At 42.4% G+C, this 18,791-nt stretch overlaps 1 protein-coding gene across 3 annotated transcripts; it reads right to left on the reverse strand.

Annotated features, from left to right (window-relative positions):
• Positions 1 to 55: 55 nt before the first annotated feature.
• On the reverse strand, positions 56 to 13,952 carry LOC135090962 (gem-associated protein 5-like). 3 transcript variants are annotated; one of them, XM_063988202.1, is made up of 17 exons: positions 13,797 to 13,952; positions 10,685 to 10,837; positions 10,353 to 10,514; positions 9,993 to 10,218; positions 9,557 to 9,718; positions 8,907 to 9,061; positions 8,182 to 8,307; positions 7,453 to 7,637; positions 6,999 to 7,107; positions 6,462 to 6,627; positions 6,161 to 6,238; positions 5,520 to 5,637; positions 4,814 to 5,001; positions 4,291 to 4,458; positions 3,708 to 3,866; positions 3,206 to 3,301; positions 56 to 2,657 (listed from the first exon to the last, which is right to left on the reverse strand). In XM_063988202.1, the coding sequence occupies exons 1-17, from the start codon at positions 13,797 to 13,799 to the stop codon at positions 505 to 507; spliced, it is 4,407 nt and encodes a 1,468-aa protein (XP_063844272.1). In that variant the 5' UTR covers positions 13,800 to 13,952; the 3' UTR covers positions 56 to 504. The 3 variants fall into 3 exon arrangements, with proteins under 3 accessions (XP_063844272.1, XP_063844273.1, XP_063844271.1); XM_063988203.1 differs by lacking the exon at positions 13,797 to 13,952 and adding an exon at positions 13,193 to 13,271; XM_063988201.1 differs by lacking the exon at positions 13,797 to 13,952 and adding an exon at positions 12,922 to 13,155.
• Positions 13,953 to 18,791: the final 4,839 nt, after the last annotated feature.

Below are 18,791 nucleotides of genomic sequence, written 5' to 3' on the forward strand. Positions count from 1 at the left end.
GACTGACACCAAGGGGAGGTCACAAGACAAGGTGTAAATGGGACATGGTACAGTATTGATTTATTCCATGCTTTATTAATCTCATTCCTTAAACTTCAAAAACATTTAGAACTTTTCATTAAACTTATTAGACCTTTATTCTTTTAGAAGTAAAAATGATGGAAAGTATTCAAGATGAAGATTTGTCAGTCTTCTGACCATGGAATTGTGCAATAAATTAAACATTAACATTTTGCTGTAACTCAACAATTGAATTCACAACATGTATACAAGACACTGGCCTGTAATGATCATTTAAGTAAACTTCTCACTTATAAGAGGTGTCCATAAAGACTATTGACACTTATTGCAGTGTCCACACATCCAAGCAGAGCATCACAATTCATATAAGAGACATTCATAACAAAGACTGGGCAACTGTCCAGTAAGGCAAAGCATTCTGCTGCACAGGAATCCTCAACTGTGCTTCACTGTGCAGGGACTCAAGAAGCCTGGACAAGGCCTTCACTGTGCACCAAGTCCAAACAAGAAACTCTCTTTGTCAGCAGAATCAAAAATGTCTTTTCTATGAAGGAGAGTAACAATCTCCTGAAGGAGAACAATTGGGGTGGACAAGGCACTTGAAGTGACTCCAATCATTTCTGAGAACACTTCAGGATCTCGGTCAATATTTTCTAAATAAAAGCTCAGTGAAGTTTTCAAGCTGCCTACAGAACGAGGGAAGCAAAATGATGCCTCCTCGTCTCTCCCAGAGATAACAGCTTCTGTCTCTTGACACAACACGGGAACATTACCTTCTGGGGTGACATGTGTGGGGCGGCACTCACTCCCTGGCTGCAGCACACCCTCACCCACTGCACTGGCACTGCTGGCATCTGAGGGATGGACTGCTGCCTGTGATATCTGTGCTTCCTCCTGATTCACTGCTTCTGTATCTCTGTCTATGACATATTTATCTTTCTGGAGGTCTGACCAGCAAGTATCACCCATTATGTATGTGTGGAGAAGAGCCACCTCAGCTTGTTGATAACACTGCCATAGAACATGTAGGCTTGGCGGAGGCACCATCTCTCCCTCTTGTGGCTCAGGTGCTGTACTTCTCAGGAGGGCCATGTCATCTCTGCCTCTGGGCAGAAGTGCATGAGTGAGGTGCAGCAGTTGGTCAGCTTTGCCCCAGGTCACTGCATGCCTCAGGGCTGCAGTGAGGTGCTGGTCCCACAGCTGATAACTTGGGGCCAAGAGACATTCACATAGAGACAGAGACACAAGGAACCACAGGTGTTTCACAGAGGAAGGGCTCTGCTGTGTGGAGAAGTGAGTCTCCAGGTGCTGGTATAGGCTCTGGTACTGGCTCTGAGAGAAGCCCTGAGCTTCCCATTGCCTCTTCACCTCCTCTACCAAACATGTGCTGCCTCTTCCTCCTGCTGCTGCTGCCTCCCCACCACTCTCTGAGGGATGAAAGAGGTAACTGAAGCAGACTGTGTCCTCTTGCTGGATCACTTTGAGGAGCAGACAGTGCAGGGTGGAGACAACTCTGAACCACTTCACCCCAGACAAGTGACACAAGAATGCCTCAACTTTGTCCATCTCCTGCCGGACAGACGCCTCCCTGAGGGCCATCAGTCCAGTTGATATGGCAAGTTCTGCATTCCCAGTGGCGGCGTACACCTGCGCTGACACAAAGAGGGAGCCAGAATCAGTGCGGCGGGACAGGGTGCGGGCAGCTGCCTCCAGTTGGCCAGTGCTCAGCTGCAGCAAGGCAGCCAGGTCCATGTTGCCATCGTAGATAGCCGAGTTGACCCAGCGACCCACCACCTTTTCCAGCTGGTCCTGGCTGAACCCAAGGCGAGTCTTGACTATGGCCAGTGCTTCCCTGAAGTGTCTGTGCTGCAGCAGCATGTCAATGGCTTCCTCCACCTTGTGAATGTTCAGTAGATATGAGGCAGCTGTGACTGCATCTCCCTCTGCCAGCAGCTGTTCTGCATATGCTTCACAGGCCACCTCCCACAGCTTCATGGATACCTGAGGAGCTGATGCAACGAGGAAAGGAGTCAGCTTCTTCTGCTTGGCTGCCAGATGTATGTGTGTGCCAAGGGAGCCCCGCCAGCAGTGCATCAGGCTGGCGTGGCTCGTGTTGCCCTTTGACTCATGGGTCTCAATCTCTGCGGCCAAGAGAGCGTCCACCTGCTGTGGCTGGCCGTGCATCTGCATGACGTACAGGAAGTCCTCGGGAGGAGCCATCTCTGAGTCCTTCTCCAACAGGAAGCTGTATTTTTCTGTGGTGTCAACAACAATGGGTCGGGCATCCACCACCTTGGCCAGCTCCTTTTCTTGGGCTTCATCTCCCTCCAAATCCTCTAAGTCATCTTCTAGTGTCTCACTGTCCTTTCCTGCTGCTCCTTTCTGCTGGGAAGAGTCACGCTCTTGCTTTGCTTCCTCCACAGCCAGCAAGGACAGAAGCAGCAGGTGGTGGAAGGTCTTCTTGCGGGAACACACTTTATGAAGCTTAGGGAAGAAGGATTTGACAGCTGCCTTCTTCCCACTGTCGCTGGAACTCTTCTTTGTGCTGTCACTCACACTTGTGGCCTTGGTGGTGGTGGTGGTGATGGTGACGGTGGCAGTGGTATTCGCCTCAATCTGCACAGACACTGCACTCTCTGTGAGGAATGTGAAAACAGATGCATGTGTTGTAATGCAGGCTGGTTTTCTTACTGAAGATACATTCCTCTTTCTTTTCCTCTGCATGTCAATACATACACACTTCTTAGTCAGCTATTATCCATTATTATTTGCACTCTTATCCATTCAACCTATGAATTTCTAATCAATTTTTCTGCAGGTATTAACTCCTTGCATCCTCAAGTGTTCTTAAAACCTGATTTAATATTCCTGCACTATGGTATAAACAAAAGACAAAACCTAAGTGCTAATCTTCAGAAGGCATACTTGTTACAAAAGGCCATGGACTAGTCTCCCTGAGTGTTGTGACCCATCCCTGCATCAATACATTAAAAAAAAACAGCCACAACAAACTAGGAGCTGACACTCAGAGGAGAGGCACCCTCAAAAGTTACACTAAGGTAAGGAGTGTTCAAGCATTTATCCTGCCTCCTCTCTCTCATGTCCTGAGTTACACAGCTGCCTAGCCTCTACACCATCACTAAGGTTTAAGAGTCACTAAAGTCCGGCATGTTCAAGCACTCACCTTGCTTACTTTCACTTGTGTCCTGAGGAGCTGCTGTTGTTTCCTCCCCGGCAGCCACTCCTGGCTCCTTCTTGGCCCGGTATTCCTTCAGGACAGCTGAAACATTTAGGGTTTTCTCATAATCTCAAGCTTCTGACTCACTATGGAGTGATGCAAGGCAGAAAACACTAGTCATAAATATATCTGCAAAAAACACCAGAATCTGAAGATGAACAAACAGTAAAATGGGTGAATCTTTATGATCCCTTATCAAAAACCTCAAGCATCTGACTCCCTATGGAATAATGACAAGAGAGAAAAAAAGCACTATTCATAAATATATCCACACAAAACAGCATACATACATACACACATACACCAACATACACCACATACACATACACCACATACATTCACATTCATTCACTCTCAGCCCTTTGGACCCCTCCTGCTCTCATTTTACTAGGATCAGCCGCACTGCTTGGACAGAGGACATGCACAAGCAACCAGCAGCAGCACTCACCATTACTCTCTGCTGGGGTCTTGCAGGTGAGCTTTGAAGGCCGCCAGCAGTGCAAAGCGTTCTCCTCAGCAGCACTAAATAAGAGGTCTGGGTCAGAGGGACTGAATTCAACGCGAAACACTCTGGCTGAATGTCCTCCATAGTTGCCAAGCATGGAACCTGCAGATGAACACAGTTGTTGGAACACCTCACATGGTTAGCCATTTAGTTACAACAGAGAAAAGTGGACAAAATGTTGCATAATCTAAATTTCTGATGTTTTATTTCCTGACTGACTGAATTTATTTAGTAAGCATTGGTCAAGTTTATTTTATACACATACAAGTTACAATATGAATAAAGCTAACTCACACAAGGATAGCCAGCATAAATGTTCTATAACTTATTTCCAGGCAGACTCAGAAAAGCAACTGCCATCTTCTCCAGTACAGATCACCTCTACACACTGGCTGCCTGTCATCTTACCACTGTCAGTATCCCAGAGCTGAACAGTGTCTGATGTTTAATGCCAAGCAGAAACTATTGGAAAAGCAACTGTTGTCTTTTAGCACAGATTAAGTCTATAAGCTGCCTGTCATCTTACCATTGTCAGTGTCCCAGAGCTGAATGGTGTGGTCATAGGAAGCTGAGGCAAGGACCGACGGCTTGTGTGGTGACCAGGAGAGCCACACCACCCTTGCCTCGTGTCCACTCAGCACTCGTGTGGCCTGAGTCACCAGCACCTCAAGACTGTGGTCGTCTGGACTCTTGTCTGGGTTAATCAAAACAAATCACTGGTGAAGTCAATGATGTATGAATATTGAGGTTTAAGATATATATGAGCACAAGAATAACATATAAAGAGGTATATTATCCTATAGTCCCTTCACATTAGTTTCACTTTGTATATTGCAGTCTAAAATTCCACAACCCCAAAACCATATGGAGAGAGAGAACTTTCCTTTCCTTTTCCAGTTTTTTGTTTTTCTCTGTAGTTAATCTATCTCTATACCAGACCAGCAATCCCACATAGGGTGGCCCAAACAAAGCACCACACACTCACACACACATCATTCAGACAAAGGAGAACATTGTAGTCAACAAGAAGACAAAAATAAAAGACAAACCCTGTAGCCCTTTCAGGAAGTTGTCCAGACAGAACAGTTGGATGTCATTTTCATTGGAGGCCACAGCAAGAGTGTAGCTGGGGCCGGAATCTGCTTTGGGTTTCCACAGGAGGTGCTGCACAGCCTTCTTCACAACCACCACTGTGGCCAGCTGTTCCAGGTCTTGCCGGCGGTAAATCAACACCTGGCTGCAGGACGTGCGTTAGTGTGTTAGTGTGTTCAAGATGCAGAGATGTAGTATTTGCCAAGTACTGTGTGTGCAGAAAGAAGAAACTAACACCTGGCTGGGAGATGTGTTAGTGAATCAGTGTGTTTAAGATGCAGGAGTGTTATCAATGAATGGAGAATGAGAGGACAGGGCACACCCCAAGAACTGTGGTGAAAGGCAAGGCTGCACACTTATCTGTCACAGGGAAGGATCCTGTGAGGTGAAGAGGAACTTCTGACGTATATGAAAAAGGAACTGTAATATGAATAAAGAAGAGATCCTTACGTTAACAAAAAGAATAAATGACTAAAGAATTTCATAATGACTGAAGGAATCAACAAGAAAAATAAAACAAGTTGAAAACAGAAGGCATCGATGTCTAACTGTGTGATTGGAAAACTTAATTGTTGCAGGAGAAATGTAATAAGAAATTCATGACCACTACAGAGACAAAACATAAAGCAGCAAAGACAAAGCTGGCACCACTGCACCACCTACCCATCATTGAGTCCCACGGCCAGAAAACTGTAGTCAGGACTGAAGGCAAACTCGGTAACATCCTTAGGGAACTTCTTGTTGTCAGGATCAGGAACCAAATTCTTCAAGCTGAGTGGGTCTGAAAAGAGCAATATTAAAAGTAGCATTTATTTATAAATTAGACTGAACAAAGCTTTCATTCTAATCCAAACAAAATTTCTATCTATCTACCAATATACCAGACTGGCAATCCCACACAGGGTGACCCAGATAAAACACCATACACACACACACACACACACACACACACACACACACACACACATCATTCACTCTTAATCCTGTTGGTCCTTAGAGGAAAGGGACAGTCTCATGGACCACCTGACTACACCCCTGGAGCTTGAGTGTAGCACAGCTGGACAAATAACACACAGCTGTTACCCATACACACAAGTATAAATATACCCCTTAACCATAAATCATAAATATTTGTGACTGTAAGAATTGTAGAAAGAAACAACACAGAACTAAATACCTACATTACCCTGAGCCTCATATACATTGGTACAGCATACATATGTACAATATAACAACAGATATTCACAACTACAACCTAACCTAACCTGACCAAAATGACCAGTCACGACACACTCAACCCTTACTAGCCAGAGGGGAGGAGACCGACCGCATCACAATCTCCCGGTCTCCGTAAGAATAGGCACACCAGGTCTCTGATATTCCTGTGGGCAGAAATTGAAAAGATTAAATGAAGTGGGAAAAAAAAGGAAAAAAAGATGAGAGATTATTTCACTGAAGCCAAATATTCTTGTCTTGTCTCATGCAAGACAGTAAAATGGACCATCCAAAATACATATCAGGTTAAAGACAAAAGAGTAAATATTCTGAGACTAAAAATTATCATTACACTTAAGATATCAAACAATGGGTTGGAGTGTGACGTACCTGACTTGTGTGGGCAGACGGGAGGAGCCCACTCAACCTTGTATGAAGCCTTCTGGTGGTAATATGCAAAGGTGTTCAGGTGACTGTTGGAAATGTTGAGCCATGCCACCTGACCTGCTGCAGTGCCAAACAACAGGTGCCCTTCTTGTTCTGGGTGCCAACACAGCTGCATAAAGATGGTAAAATTGTGTTCAAATTACTGCATTTTATCAAGCTGAAAAGAATGTTAAAAATAAGAAGAAATAAGGGAAGCTGCAAGAAGCCATCAGGCCTACACGCGGCAGTCCCTGTACGAGACTTACCTACTCCCACCTATCATCCTCATCCACAAATTACACCACAACTATTAATACTACAACTTTTTGCTTTGTCTCTGAATAATGTGTGTGTGTGTGGTGCATTGTCTGGGGCACTGTGTGTGAGATTCCCAGGCTGGTCTGTTGACAGATAGAAGAATGTTGAAAATTACACTACTTCTACTACTGCAAATGAACGTGCTGGTTTTCATGCAACAAAGAACTGGTGACACTGCATTACCGAAAGGATCTTCCCTTTGATGTTGTGGGAGACAGTGAGGGTCTGCAAAGGTGTTGGACTTCCAAATTTTAGAAGTCTGATTGTGTTGTCCATTGAGCCAACAGCAAGTCTGACGGGAACAAAACAAGGGTGGTATGAGATCAATTCATATAACATTATATCATGGTAACAGGAAACACATTGAAGTTTCTCCTTGAACTCGTTAACTGAAGATTAAGTGGCAGCTAGGTTAGGTTCCACTGGATGAAGACCAAATCATGCAGGTAATAGCAAGACAGGTGAGATTCATTAAGTTTATCTATTAGTGAAAGAGACTGACTAGCTGGAGTTTTGAGAGCAGATGGTGAGACTACTGCCATACATTCCAAGCACCATAACAAGTACCTAGTTTTGTCTACCAGTGTGAGACAGGCATGAATCTGTACTTATCCACTAGTGAAGAGCAAAGACTGACCTGCTGGCGTCTTGAGGGCAGAAGGTGAGAGAGGTGGCGAACGCTCCCAATGTGGACAGCTGGAACAAGTGAGCCTGGTGGGCCACGTCATACCCATACAGCATGCGATCCTGTCCACTGGTCACCACCACATCCCCGAACAGCAGTAGGTTGTAGATGGCTCGGTTGTGAAGGTGGTGCAGCGGCTGAAACAAAGCACCACAACACAACATATTACTCTCCCTGCACTGAACACAGATCACGAGAACAGAAGTGCTGGTGCAAGCTATAGATAGAGCCTACACGTGGCAGTCACAGTATGAAATCTAGCTACCTATTTTTCTTACCATCTTCATCCATATATTTGTCCAATTTTCCTTTAAAGCTCCCTAATAACTCAGCACTAACATCCTTATTAAATGAGTCTATTCCATTCATGTACCATCTACTTGAGAATCAACTCCTTTCTTTTTCCTTTTTAAATCTAACTTCCAAACTGACCACTGCCTTCCACACAGTGCCAGGCAAGGCTGATTGCTTCCATGAGGCTCTAGGAATACACATCACAAAGCACAAGTCAGTTCCCAAGTCTATTATTTCCACTTCCTCCCATTCTTTTATAGCTACAGGTGACAGTGAAATAATGTGGCTTTTGTGACTTGTAATGATGCTATTTGTTTAGGTTAATTTATGTTGAATGTTAAGTTAAATTAGATGATTTAATGGTAATTGATAAAGAGAATGACTTACTTTATATTTCCACTTCCCCATCTGAGAGGTCCAGAGAAGCAGCTCTCCGTGTACAGTGGACGAGAGGAGGCCCTTCTTGTACCAGGCAAGGGGGATGTGCTGCTTAAGCTTGGTCTTGTCCTTCACCTGTGATACAAACAGTAAGAAACTATTACAGAAAAAAAACTATGCCAGTACTAGTGTTATAAAAAGCAGGAACCATTAAATTGACTGAAATTCGGGGGTCATCTTATCTGAAAGTCATGTTATCTGCTGAAATATATGGTAAGGGAGTACTTGGTTGAGACTCAAGCATACAGAACACTTCATTGTACATGCATATACTAATCAGTCTTGTCACTTTAATCCTGATTCATATCTAGTTGCTGCCCCTTACTGATCAATGAAAAGAGGAAAGTTTGACGAACAACCCTACAACACCTCAAGATGCAACTGTCGCAACACTAGGGAAGATGGTGGTGACTGTGGTATTAGTGGTAGTAATGGTAAAGCAGCTGTGATGATGAGAAAAAAAGCTGTGGTGATAATAGCAGTGGTGGTGCAGTGGTAATAATGAGAGCAAAGATAATGATGCTGACAATAACAGGAATCAATACTTCTACTAATAAAAACACCTTGTTAATGTAACACTCAACTTATACATTGCTTTCACCATTAAAACCATCCCCAATTCAACACACACTAAATCCACAACACTTCCATACTTGATTCCCTTTGCCTCTCACCGGTGGGGGTCTTTTGTATCCTGAAGCCATGATGGGAACATTCATCTTGGTGACGTATCTTTTAGCCGATATGTCCCACAGGTAAATGTTGCGTCCGTGGTCCGAGGAAGCAAAGAAGGGACCATTGCTGTCACCTCTGCTGTTCTGCTGCCAACCTGAAGTAATTTTTTATTTAATCCCAATTTTTAAAGACTATAGATATGATTTGTCAGGTGTGGTCCTCAAAATACCCTTGCAAACTCAGATTTACTTCGACTTGAGCCTGTTAGAAGTAGCTAATGAAATGCCTGAGATACCTTTTAATTTAATCTTGACTGTTTTCAAAGACTGCAGATATGATAAGCCAGGTTTTCATGGGTTTTTTTTCTCAATGATGTTGCAGAATCCTTATTTAACTATCACTAGAATCATAAAAAAACATTGAAAACCCAGAGCAACTTCCACTACAGCCTATAAAAAGTAACAGATAAACTATTAAAATGTTTGAGAACACTAAAGACCTTGTAACTATCCCTAGAATCATGAAAAACACCTCCAAAAACCTGGAGAAAGCTTCACTACAGCCTCATGAAAGTAAATGAACTGATGAGAAATTAAAACATTTGAGAATATTATGGATTTTCAAAGCAGCACCTCATTCTTTCCCTTACCATGAGTCTTGTTCCTCTCCTCACCACTCCTATCCTCCATCATGGCCTCTGCTCGGCTATTGGTTGGGTACTCCTCAGCGAAGGGGTTCTCCTCCCCCTCATACCACCTCAGGCAGTATATGTTCATGTCATGTCCTTTCAGCCATGTCAGGACCCAGCCATCTGTGAGGAAGGCAAAGAGAACATTCAGATAACACTGTGCTGGACTAAGTGCTGGTTGGTAGGATTCATATAAGCAATGACACCAGTTTTTTCTACTTGTCAGTCAGTCAGTCATTCCAATCCTTAGTCAATCTTTTAGTCAGTTTATCAGTTGATCAGTCAGTCAGTTTGTTTCTCAGTCCATCAATCAGTCCATTAGATGCTTTACTCCCCAGTCAGTCAGCTTATTCCTCAGCCCATCAGCCATTTTGCTCAATACCCTTCAGACACTCACTCTTGAGGTTCACCAGGGCAATCTCCTTAGTGGCAGCCACCAGCGCCTGACCACGATCCTTTGGGTTCACCTCCACAACCGTCAGTTCTGGAGTTTGGGGAAGGGTGTGTGTTTGGTAGGCACTGTGCTGAGGCTGCCACACCACCACCCGCCCACCACCACCTACTGTCACCACCACCTCCTCCTTGTCAACACTCCCCCAGCAAATGCCATTCACTGACAGTCCCTGGAAATGAGGACAGTGAGTAAAGAAACCACAGACAACAGTAAAATAAAGCAATAAGTCAAGATACAGAGCAGTGGGAGCCAGTGCAAAGGTTTATCCCACAATCACTGGACCGGACTTCACCAAAAACTGACCTCATGGTGCCTGTGTTCAGCGATGGCGTCACCAGTGTGCATGTTGAAGAGGCGCACAATGGAACCTTCACACACGCTGGCAACGGTGTGTCCATACTCCGGCTCTGAGGCTCGGGGACACAGCCTCACAAACTGTAGCTTCTCATTTTGGTTTGGAATGACCTGAAAATGTATGAGCAGTGAATGAGTGCTTTTACCCAAACACACACACACATACACACAACATGAAGACAAAGTATACATGCATATTGTACAAAAACTATCACAACACACATCTAAAACCAAGCAAAAGATGAGGAAGATGCACTAAAATGAATAAGTAGACAGATTACCTTAAGCAGGGTGGGTAGTTTCTTGCCAGGGTTCAGCTGCTGGACTAGGATGGACCTGTAAGTAGCGGTGACAAGCAGTTGGTCCTCAGCTCGGCTGTCCTGGGCATTGATGAAGAACCAATTGGGGGACGGTGGTAGGAGGACTTCTCCCACCTGCCAACCAGGAGTGACAATTATTCAGTCTGTAGCAGTTAAAGTTGCAGAAAAAGAAAAAAAAAAAAAAAGAAAAGAAAAGAGGGGGAATAAAGAAAATGGAGAATTCCAGAGTTTGACAGTAAAAGGTATGTAAGTAAAGGTACACACTTTTAAAAATAAATAAATAACCTTACAATCAAAGTACACACAATTTACTTATTTATTCATTATGGAAGGGTTCTCTGGCAAAGGGTAACAAGAAAATGATAGAGAAAGAGGCTCTTAGAAGGTGTCAGTCCCTAAAGATGACATCACTGCCAACAATGTGTCTTATCAGCACCATCCATCTCTCTTTTTTTTCTTTTTTTTTTATGTAGGAAGGACACTGGCCAAGGGCAACAAAAATCTAATTAAAAAAATGCCCACTGAAATGCCAGTCCCATAAAAGGATCAAAGCAGTGGTCAAAAATTGATGAATAAGTGTCTTGAAACCTCCCTCTTGAAGGAATTCAAGTCATAGGAAGGTGGAAATACAGAAGCAGGCAGGGAGTTCCAGAGTTTACCAGAGAAAGGGATGAATGATTGAGAATACTGGTCTTGCGTTAGAGAGGTGGACAGAATAGGGGTGAGAGAAAGAAGAAAGTCTTGTGCAGCGAGACTGCGGAAGGAGGGGAGACATGCAGTTAGCAAGATCAGAAGAGCAGTTAGCATGAAAATAGCGGTAGAAGACAGCTAGATATGCAACATTGCGGCTGTGAGAGAGAGGCTGAAGACAGTCAGTTAGAGGAGAGGAGTTGATGAGACGAAAAGATTTTGATTCCACCCTGTCTAGAAGAGCAGTATGAGTGGAACCCCCCCAGATATGTGAAGCATACTCCATACATGGACGGATAAGGCCCTTGTACAGAGTTAGCAGCTGGGGGGGTGAGAAAAACTGGCGGAGACATCTCAGAACACCTAACTCCATAGAAGCTGTTTTAGCTAGAGATGAGATGTGAAGTTTCCAGTTCAGATTATAAGTAAAGGACAGACCAAGGATGTTCAGTGTAGAAGAGGGGGACAGTTGAGTGTCATTGAAGAAGAGGGGATAGTTGTCTGGAAGGTTGTGTCGAGTTGATAGATGGAGGAATTGAGTTTTTGAGGCACTGAACAATACCAAGTTTGCTCTGCCCCAATCAGAAATTTTAGAAAGATCAGAAGTCAAGCGTTCTGTGGCTTCCCTGCGTGATATGTTTACCTCCTGAAGGGTTGGACGTCTATGAAAAGACGTGGAAAAGTGCAGGGTGGTATCATCAGCGTAGGAGTGGATAGGACAAGAAGTTTGGTTTAGAAGATCATTAATGAATAATAAGAAGAGAGTGGGTGACAGGACAGAACCCTGAGGAACACCACTGTTAATAGATTTAGGAGAAGAACAGTGACCGTCTACCACAGCAGCAATAGAACAGTCAGAAAGGAAACTTGAGATGAAGTTACAGAGAGAAGGATAGAAACCGTAGGAGGGTAGTTTGGAATGGAAAGTTAGGAGGGTAGTTTGGAGGGTAGTTTGGAAAAGAAGATGAGGTATAGAAAAGGAGAGATGGTGTTCTACAGATTGAAAATTAGATTTTAGACCGTGAATGTTGCAGAAGTTAATGAAGAAAAAGTTGAGGGGGGTGTCAAGACACTTAGGGTTGTCGACAGAAAGGCAGTCCGACCTGGGGACATTTATGGTCCCCTCCCCAGATGGGGACTCTGATGCTGGTGTAGGAGTTGCCATGATGATTTTAAAATTTTTGAGTGAAGGGTGTGTGTGTTATTAGATGCTTGTAGTTTTGTGTGGAGGAAGAGAGTTGTCTTTAGAGGGCAGGCTGTGACTGCCCCCTTGTGTTGTGAGACACAAAGAGAAACGTTCAGTGAGGTCGCAGCTGGGTTTAATGATAAGTTCACAGCACCCCCTGAACAGTGCTTTAGACCTCACTGGGAGTAATTATCATTTTGGCAGGTGTTTACCTGATGCCTCTTCCTAAACAACCCCTTCAGTAACATCCTTGGACAGGAGCAACTGGGAAGCACATGAAATTAAATGAGACACACTAACACAAGAATAACAACCTTCTTACCTCGTGTTGGATCCAGCTGTCAAAGTCACACAAACAGCTGCACTCAAGCAAGGCACCAAAGCTTCTAAACTCTTTCCTGTCCCAGAAGCACTGAACTAAATCCCCTTGTGCCTTCACCTCCATGATCAAGGGAGCACATGAGCCACCAGTGTCTTCTCCTCTGATTCTCCTTGCTATCCACTACCACCACCACTGCCACCACCACCACCACCGCCACTACCACCACTACTGCCACCACTACCTCCTCCCTACCAGTCCCTGCCCTCCTTGCCTTGCACTATGTGATGAGGCAGCAAAGAGCTCATCTTAATCTTGAATTAAGTACTGAGTCAAATGGTTTGCCTCTTTGATACGTCCATAAACCAACAGGAACACTGCAACTTAGAAAAACTTCACTAATAAATAATATATAATACCACGTGGAAGTAGAGACAGAACGTGAGTGAGTGAGGGAGTGAGGGAGTAAGAGAGAGGTTTTGCTGAGTCTACATTCCTGACTAAGCTGAATTATTGCCCCCTCTCATCTTCTCTCTCTAGACAACACAAGGCCATGCAAGCATAATTCTCTCTCTCTCTCTCTCTCTCTCTCTCTCTCTCTCTCTCTCTCTCTCTTCAGTTAATTAACAGTGATATATCTTGTCGGAATTGTTGGGAGAGAGAAATGGTAGGAGAGAAAGAAAGGAAAAGGCAAAGGGGATAAATACTATAAATATATAAATAAAACAATACTGAAAGATGTAGAACAGGAAGTGCAACTGAAGCATGTGCGTGTGTGTATGAACAAAAAAATAAATAAACAATTACTGGTTCATTTCAAAGAGGATATTGTGTGTCTGAGGAATCTCTAGTATCGGAACTGATAAAATAACACTGACCATCTCTCTGGAATACACTATGGGCGCAAATGTTCAGTATGTTTTGCAGCAAACGTTTGGACACATGTTGTAAACATATCTTGATCTTGATCTTGATGGTACAGGTGGCACAGGATCACTCCTGAGCCAGGCCTTTGGATCGGCAACTCCTGTAGAAGGGGGAAAAAAAAAGAGAAACAAACAGCATCCTCTATCCTAATTGTTCATACACCTGGCACGCCACATTCTCTCCAGAAACTCTTTCACCGCCTCAATCATCCTTTCATTCGTCTCTCTACACAGTCCCAGCAACACCATCCATTCCTTTCCTGTCTTCTCCACTCTTTCATTCCTATCATGCCCTAACTCAGTCATTATCACTTGCATCATCTCATTCCTGTCTCTGGCATACTTCACACACTCCAGCACGACATGTTCCACCGTCTCATCCTCTCCCATGTCACACATCTGGCACACTTTGATGATGGTATGATGGAAGCCTGGGCGGTGATCTTCTCTTCCGAGCGAGGGCACAGTGTATGGATGTGAATGCAAGAAGTTACAGGTGGTCTGAGTCCCGCAGCAAAGTGTGCCAGATGTGTGACATGGGAGAGGATGAGACGGTGGAACATGTGGTGCTGGAGTGTGTGAAGTATGCCAGAGACAGGAATGAGATGATGCAAGTGATACTGACTGAGTTAGGGCATGATAGGAATGAAAGAGGGGAGAAGACAGGAAAGGAATGGATAGTGTTGTTGCTGGGACTGTGTAGAGAGACGAATGAAAGGATGATTGAGGCGGTGAAAGAGTTTCTGGAGAGAATGTGGCGTGCCAGGTGTATGAACAGTTAGGATAGAGGATGCTGTTTGTTTCTTTTTTTTTTCCCCCTTCTACAGAAGTTGCCGATGCAAAGGCATGGCTCAGGAGTGATCCTCTGCCACCTGTACCATCAAGATGTCCCACCACTCTGAAGCTGATGACGGACTTCTCGTCTTCCCAATATTTTATGGGATGAGGGCCCCACAGCTCAAAAAACAGGTAATCCATCTAGTTAACAAATACTTTGTAAAAATATTAGTGTTATATGTTATTATTTTTCATTATTTTGTTTTCATGTAGAGAACCATGGGAATTTCGGTGCCTACTTAGACCCCGAGTTATTTATGAAACTTGCTGCCTAACAACAAGGAACAAAACTAAAACAGGGCTAAACCCCTGGCTGGCGGCAGCTTCCTTCCAACTGTTAAAAAGTAGCTGCCACCACCCATTGGGCGTTAAAATAAATAAATAAGAAAATAAATACAAAAGAAAAAGAAAAAAATAATGTTCAAATAAACATATTCATCCCTAAACTAACACTAGCAAGACTTCCCCACGCCCTCCCCCCATTGTAGAGATCAAATGTGGCTGCGCGCAAACGACCTCAAATATTGAAATGTTGAGATCAGCTCACCTAGGGCCTTGCCAACATGGGTCCAGCCAAGATTGGGTGCAGACAGACAGTCCAGTCAGATTAACAGGCAGCACTATTTTACATGATAATGACTGACTGGTTGAGTGTACCTTTCAGTAATAGAAGTTGACTGGTTGAGTGTACCTTTCAGTAATAGAAGTAAAAAAAAAAAAAAAAAAAAAAAAAAAAAAAAGTAAAAAAAAAAAGAAAAGAAAAAAGAAAAAAAAAAGAAAAAAAAAAGTCACAAACTAGCACTTAACTTCCTAACATCCATAAAGTCAAGTCCTAAAATCACATCCAGAATACCCTAAAATACCCCAAACTACTCAAATACTCCCAAACTGCCACATAACAGCCTCTTAATGCCCAGAATCTGTACAAAAATAACATCCCTGCCCTAACAAACCCTTCCACTCCCGCACATTCCAAGGCGAGGACACTGCGGTCACACAAGTGTAAACCATAATTACGTCATACGATAAGAAAACAAATTTAGGACACACACACACTATCAGTCAAATAGGCTTTGAACCAGGAGTGCATATACCTCATGTCTTAATGATGCACTTTTTCCTAACAGTATACTGAGGTCGACAAACTGAAAGGCTTTGGAGTAGTCAACAAAGATTGATTTCCCTAATCGTCTTTTTGCCTTGTATATTTTGGACTCGAATTTTTAATGCCTCTGCTAGTCCATCACCACATTGTATTCAACCACTTTGAAGCTTTCCTAAACTAAAAACATCACTCCTCCTTTCTTATTTTGTTCTACTTTTTCATAAGTTGTATCCATTTTGTTCAATGTTCTCTACTTGTAACTCATCACAACTTTATTTCTGTGAGGTGAATTATATCCAGACTCATCGGGATAAACATTTGGCTTAATCCCAAGATGAGGCCAATGATGTTATTCTGCGCCACACTCCATAGGGCTTGTTTCTCCTTCACTTTTTTCCAGCCCTCCCTTGTGTTCAGGTACCACTTCCTTACTTTCTTGTCCAAAACTCTCCACTACAATATCTCCTGCTATTGTTCTTCCCTCATCTATTGCCTCTGCATCCTCAGCTAGATAACTCTTCCCTCTCCTCTTCAGTGAGTTAATATCTGTTAGCTCATCCTTAGCCAGCCTCCAGACCCCTGCCAGAGCCTCCTCAGAGTATCTTTGTGATTTAAATTAGATTCTTAAGGGTCTGTGCCATTTACCTATGAATTTCCCTACTCTGTGATGAGATGGGTGTGTGTGAGTGAGTGGGTGATGAGGTGTGTGAGTGACTGGGTGAGTGGGTGATGGGATGGGTGACAGTGAGCAGACTGGATGTGTGACTGATAGACTGACTGGATGGATGGTCAAGTTGCACAGATTGGATGAACAGACACACTCACTAACCTAAAGTGAAAAATAAATAAATAAAATATATATTACACAGTCCTTCACCCATGTAGTCTCTCTCTCTCTCTCTATGGCTCCTGGTCCCCCCTTTCTTTCAAGCAAGGTATTATTCGCTCACAGGCGAGGGTGTCATGAGGCGCCACCTCACTCATTGTTGCCAGGTTGAGAGGTTGTGCAGAAATTTACTAAACCAGTGCGTAAGGTAACCAATATATCCAAAATTCATACCCTCTTCAGTGATAATTAACTACAAAAAATAAACCAATAAACCAAAAAATAAACCAAAACATAAAATAGTGAAGACTAAATAAAAAAAAACAAGAAAAAAACACAAAATAAATAAAAAGCAACCAAAAAATTTAATAAAAGTCAATTCCTTAAAAGAACCATTTCAAACAAAAAATCCCAAATATACGTAAACCAAAACGCAAAAACAATTACGTAAACCCAAAACATTATATGTACGTAAACCCAAGAAATTGTATATACGCAAATGGAAAAAAATACGCACATCCGCAAACCAAAAAAAAAAATCCGTAAATCCTAAACCAAAAAAATCTGTAAAAAAAAAAAATCTGTAAAAGCAAAATACGTAAAACTCCCAAAAAAATACGTAAAACCAAAAAAATACGTAAAATAAAAAATATACGTAAAATCCAAAAGTTAAGGTAGCTAAGACATAAATAAATAATTGATACACACATCAGATATACGTCTTAAGGACGTATATCAAAATATATGCATCAAAAAAAATATATGGATCACTATATATATGCATATATCCGGAAATATATACATATACATTACGCGATCCTACCAAAAAAAAAATCATACCTGCCAGTCGGATGGCTAGTCCGACTGGTATACCTGCGGCGTCATCTTCTTCTGCAACCCGGAACCCGGAACATCTTTCTGGGAGAGAAAAGGGAAAAAAGTGCACCCGAAGGTGCATTATACATCCTGACAAGCATGTAGCTAAGACATATATATATATATATATATATATATATATATATATATATATATATATATATATATATATATATATATATATATAAATATATATATATCACACCTAATCTAAACCTGAGCCTTCTGAAAGCAGTGGAGGCGTGGTGCAGCGGTGTATCAGAATATGCCCCTTATAAATTCTGTTGGTTCAATTTTGGGGTTGTTTACCTCTGTTTTTCGAGACCAGCCCGCGGGTTTTGATGAGGTTTTGATGAGATGAGGAAACAAGGAAGAGAATGAAAAATAAAAGAAAAAAAGCAAGAATAATGATGATAACAACAAAAACAATAAAATAAGACAGAGAGAGAGAGAGAGAGAGAGAGAGAGAGAGAGAGAGAGAGAGAGAGAGAGAGAGAGAGAGAGAGAGAGAGAGAGAGAGAGAGAGAGAGAGAGAGAGAGAAACGAGAAAAAAATAAGTAAAAATATAGCCTAAATGTTTACGTTCGTGAGAGAAAACGAAGGTCAGCTTTTTATTTTTATGGGAGACTTATGTGAATTGAAATACGCTCAGTTATTTGTACATCAGTGCTTCCCAGACTTCTCCAGCACGTGTTCCCTTGGAGTAGCACCAAACCCACCACAACCCACACATTGATAAGCCTTCTAAGCATATACTAGTTTACATTGGAGCAGATATATTAAAAAGATTAATCACAAAAGACTAATTAAAAAACATATATTCATTACATGCAGGTGGCCTCTCCTTGACACACAGAGAAAGGCTGGTAATTCTCTGATCATTAGCTACAGTATGGGAGCCTCTGTTATACTTCGATATCTCTGTGAAGTATTGTTGTTTTTTAACGTAAAATGGTAAATAATAATAAATAAAATATAATAATAATAATAAATAAATAATAATAATGATAAGCTGAGATATAACACAGTATTAAGCCAAGCCTTCAATTCACACAAGCTTTTCAATGATTTCACATTACGCCACACAAGGGACGAGACATTGCAGTGTAAGCCCAGCCAGGACCAGTTTGAATTTGGCGCTTCAATCAGTAACATCTAGATACTTTGACAATTACAGTTATAATGGCCTGAGATTTATTTTTACTCGCTTATAATTCTTTATATTTGATTTTCTATTAGTTTAGTATAATATAAAAGAAGTTGGTGCTTGTTATTGAAAGCTAAAAGTGTCTTGTGGATAGGT

Source organism: Scylla paramamosain, chromosome 36 (genome assembly GCF_035594125.1).
Source record: "Scylla paramamosain isolate STU-SP2022 chromosome 36, ASM3559412v1, whole genome shotgun sequence".
NCBI lineage: Eukaryota > Metazoa > Arthropoda > Malacostraca > Decapoda > Portunidae > Scylla > Scylla paramamosain.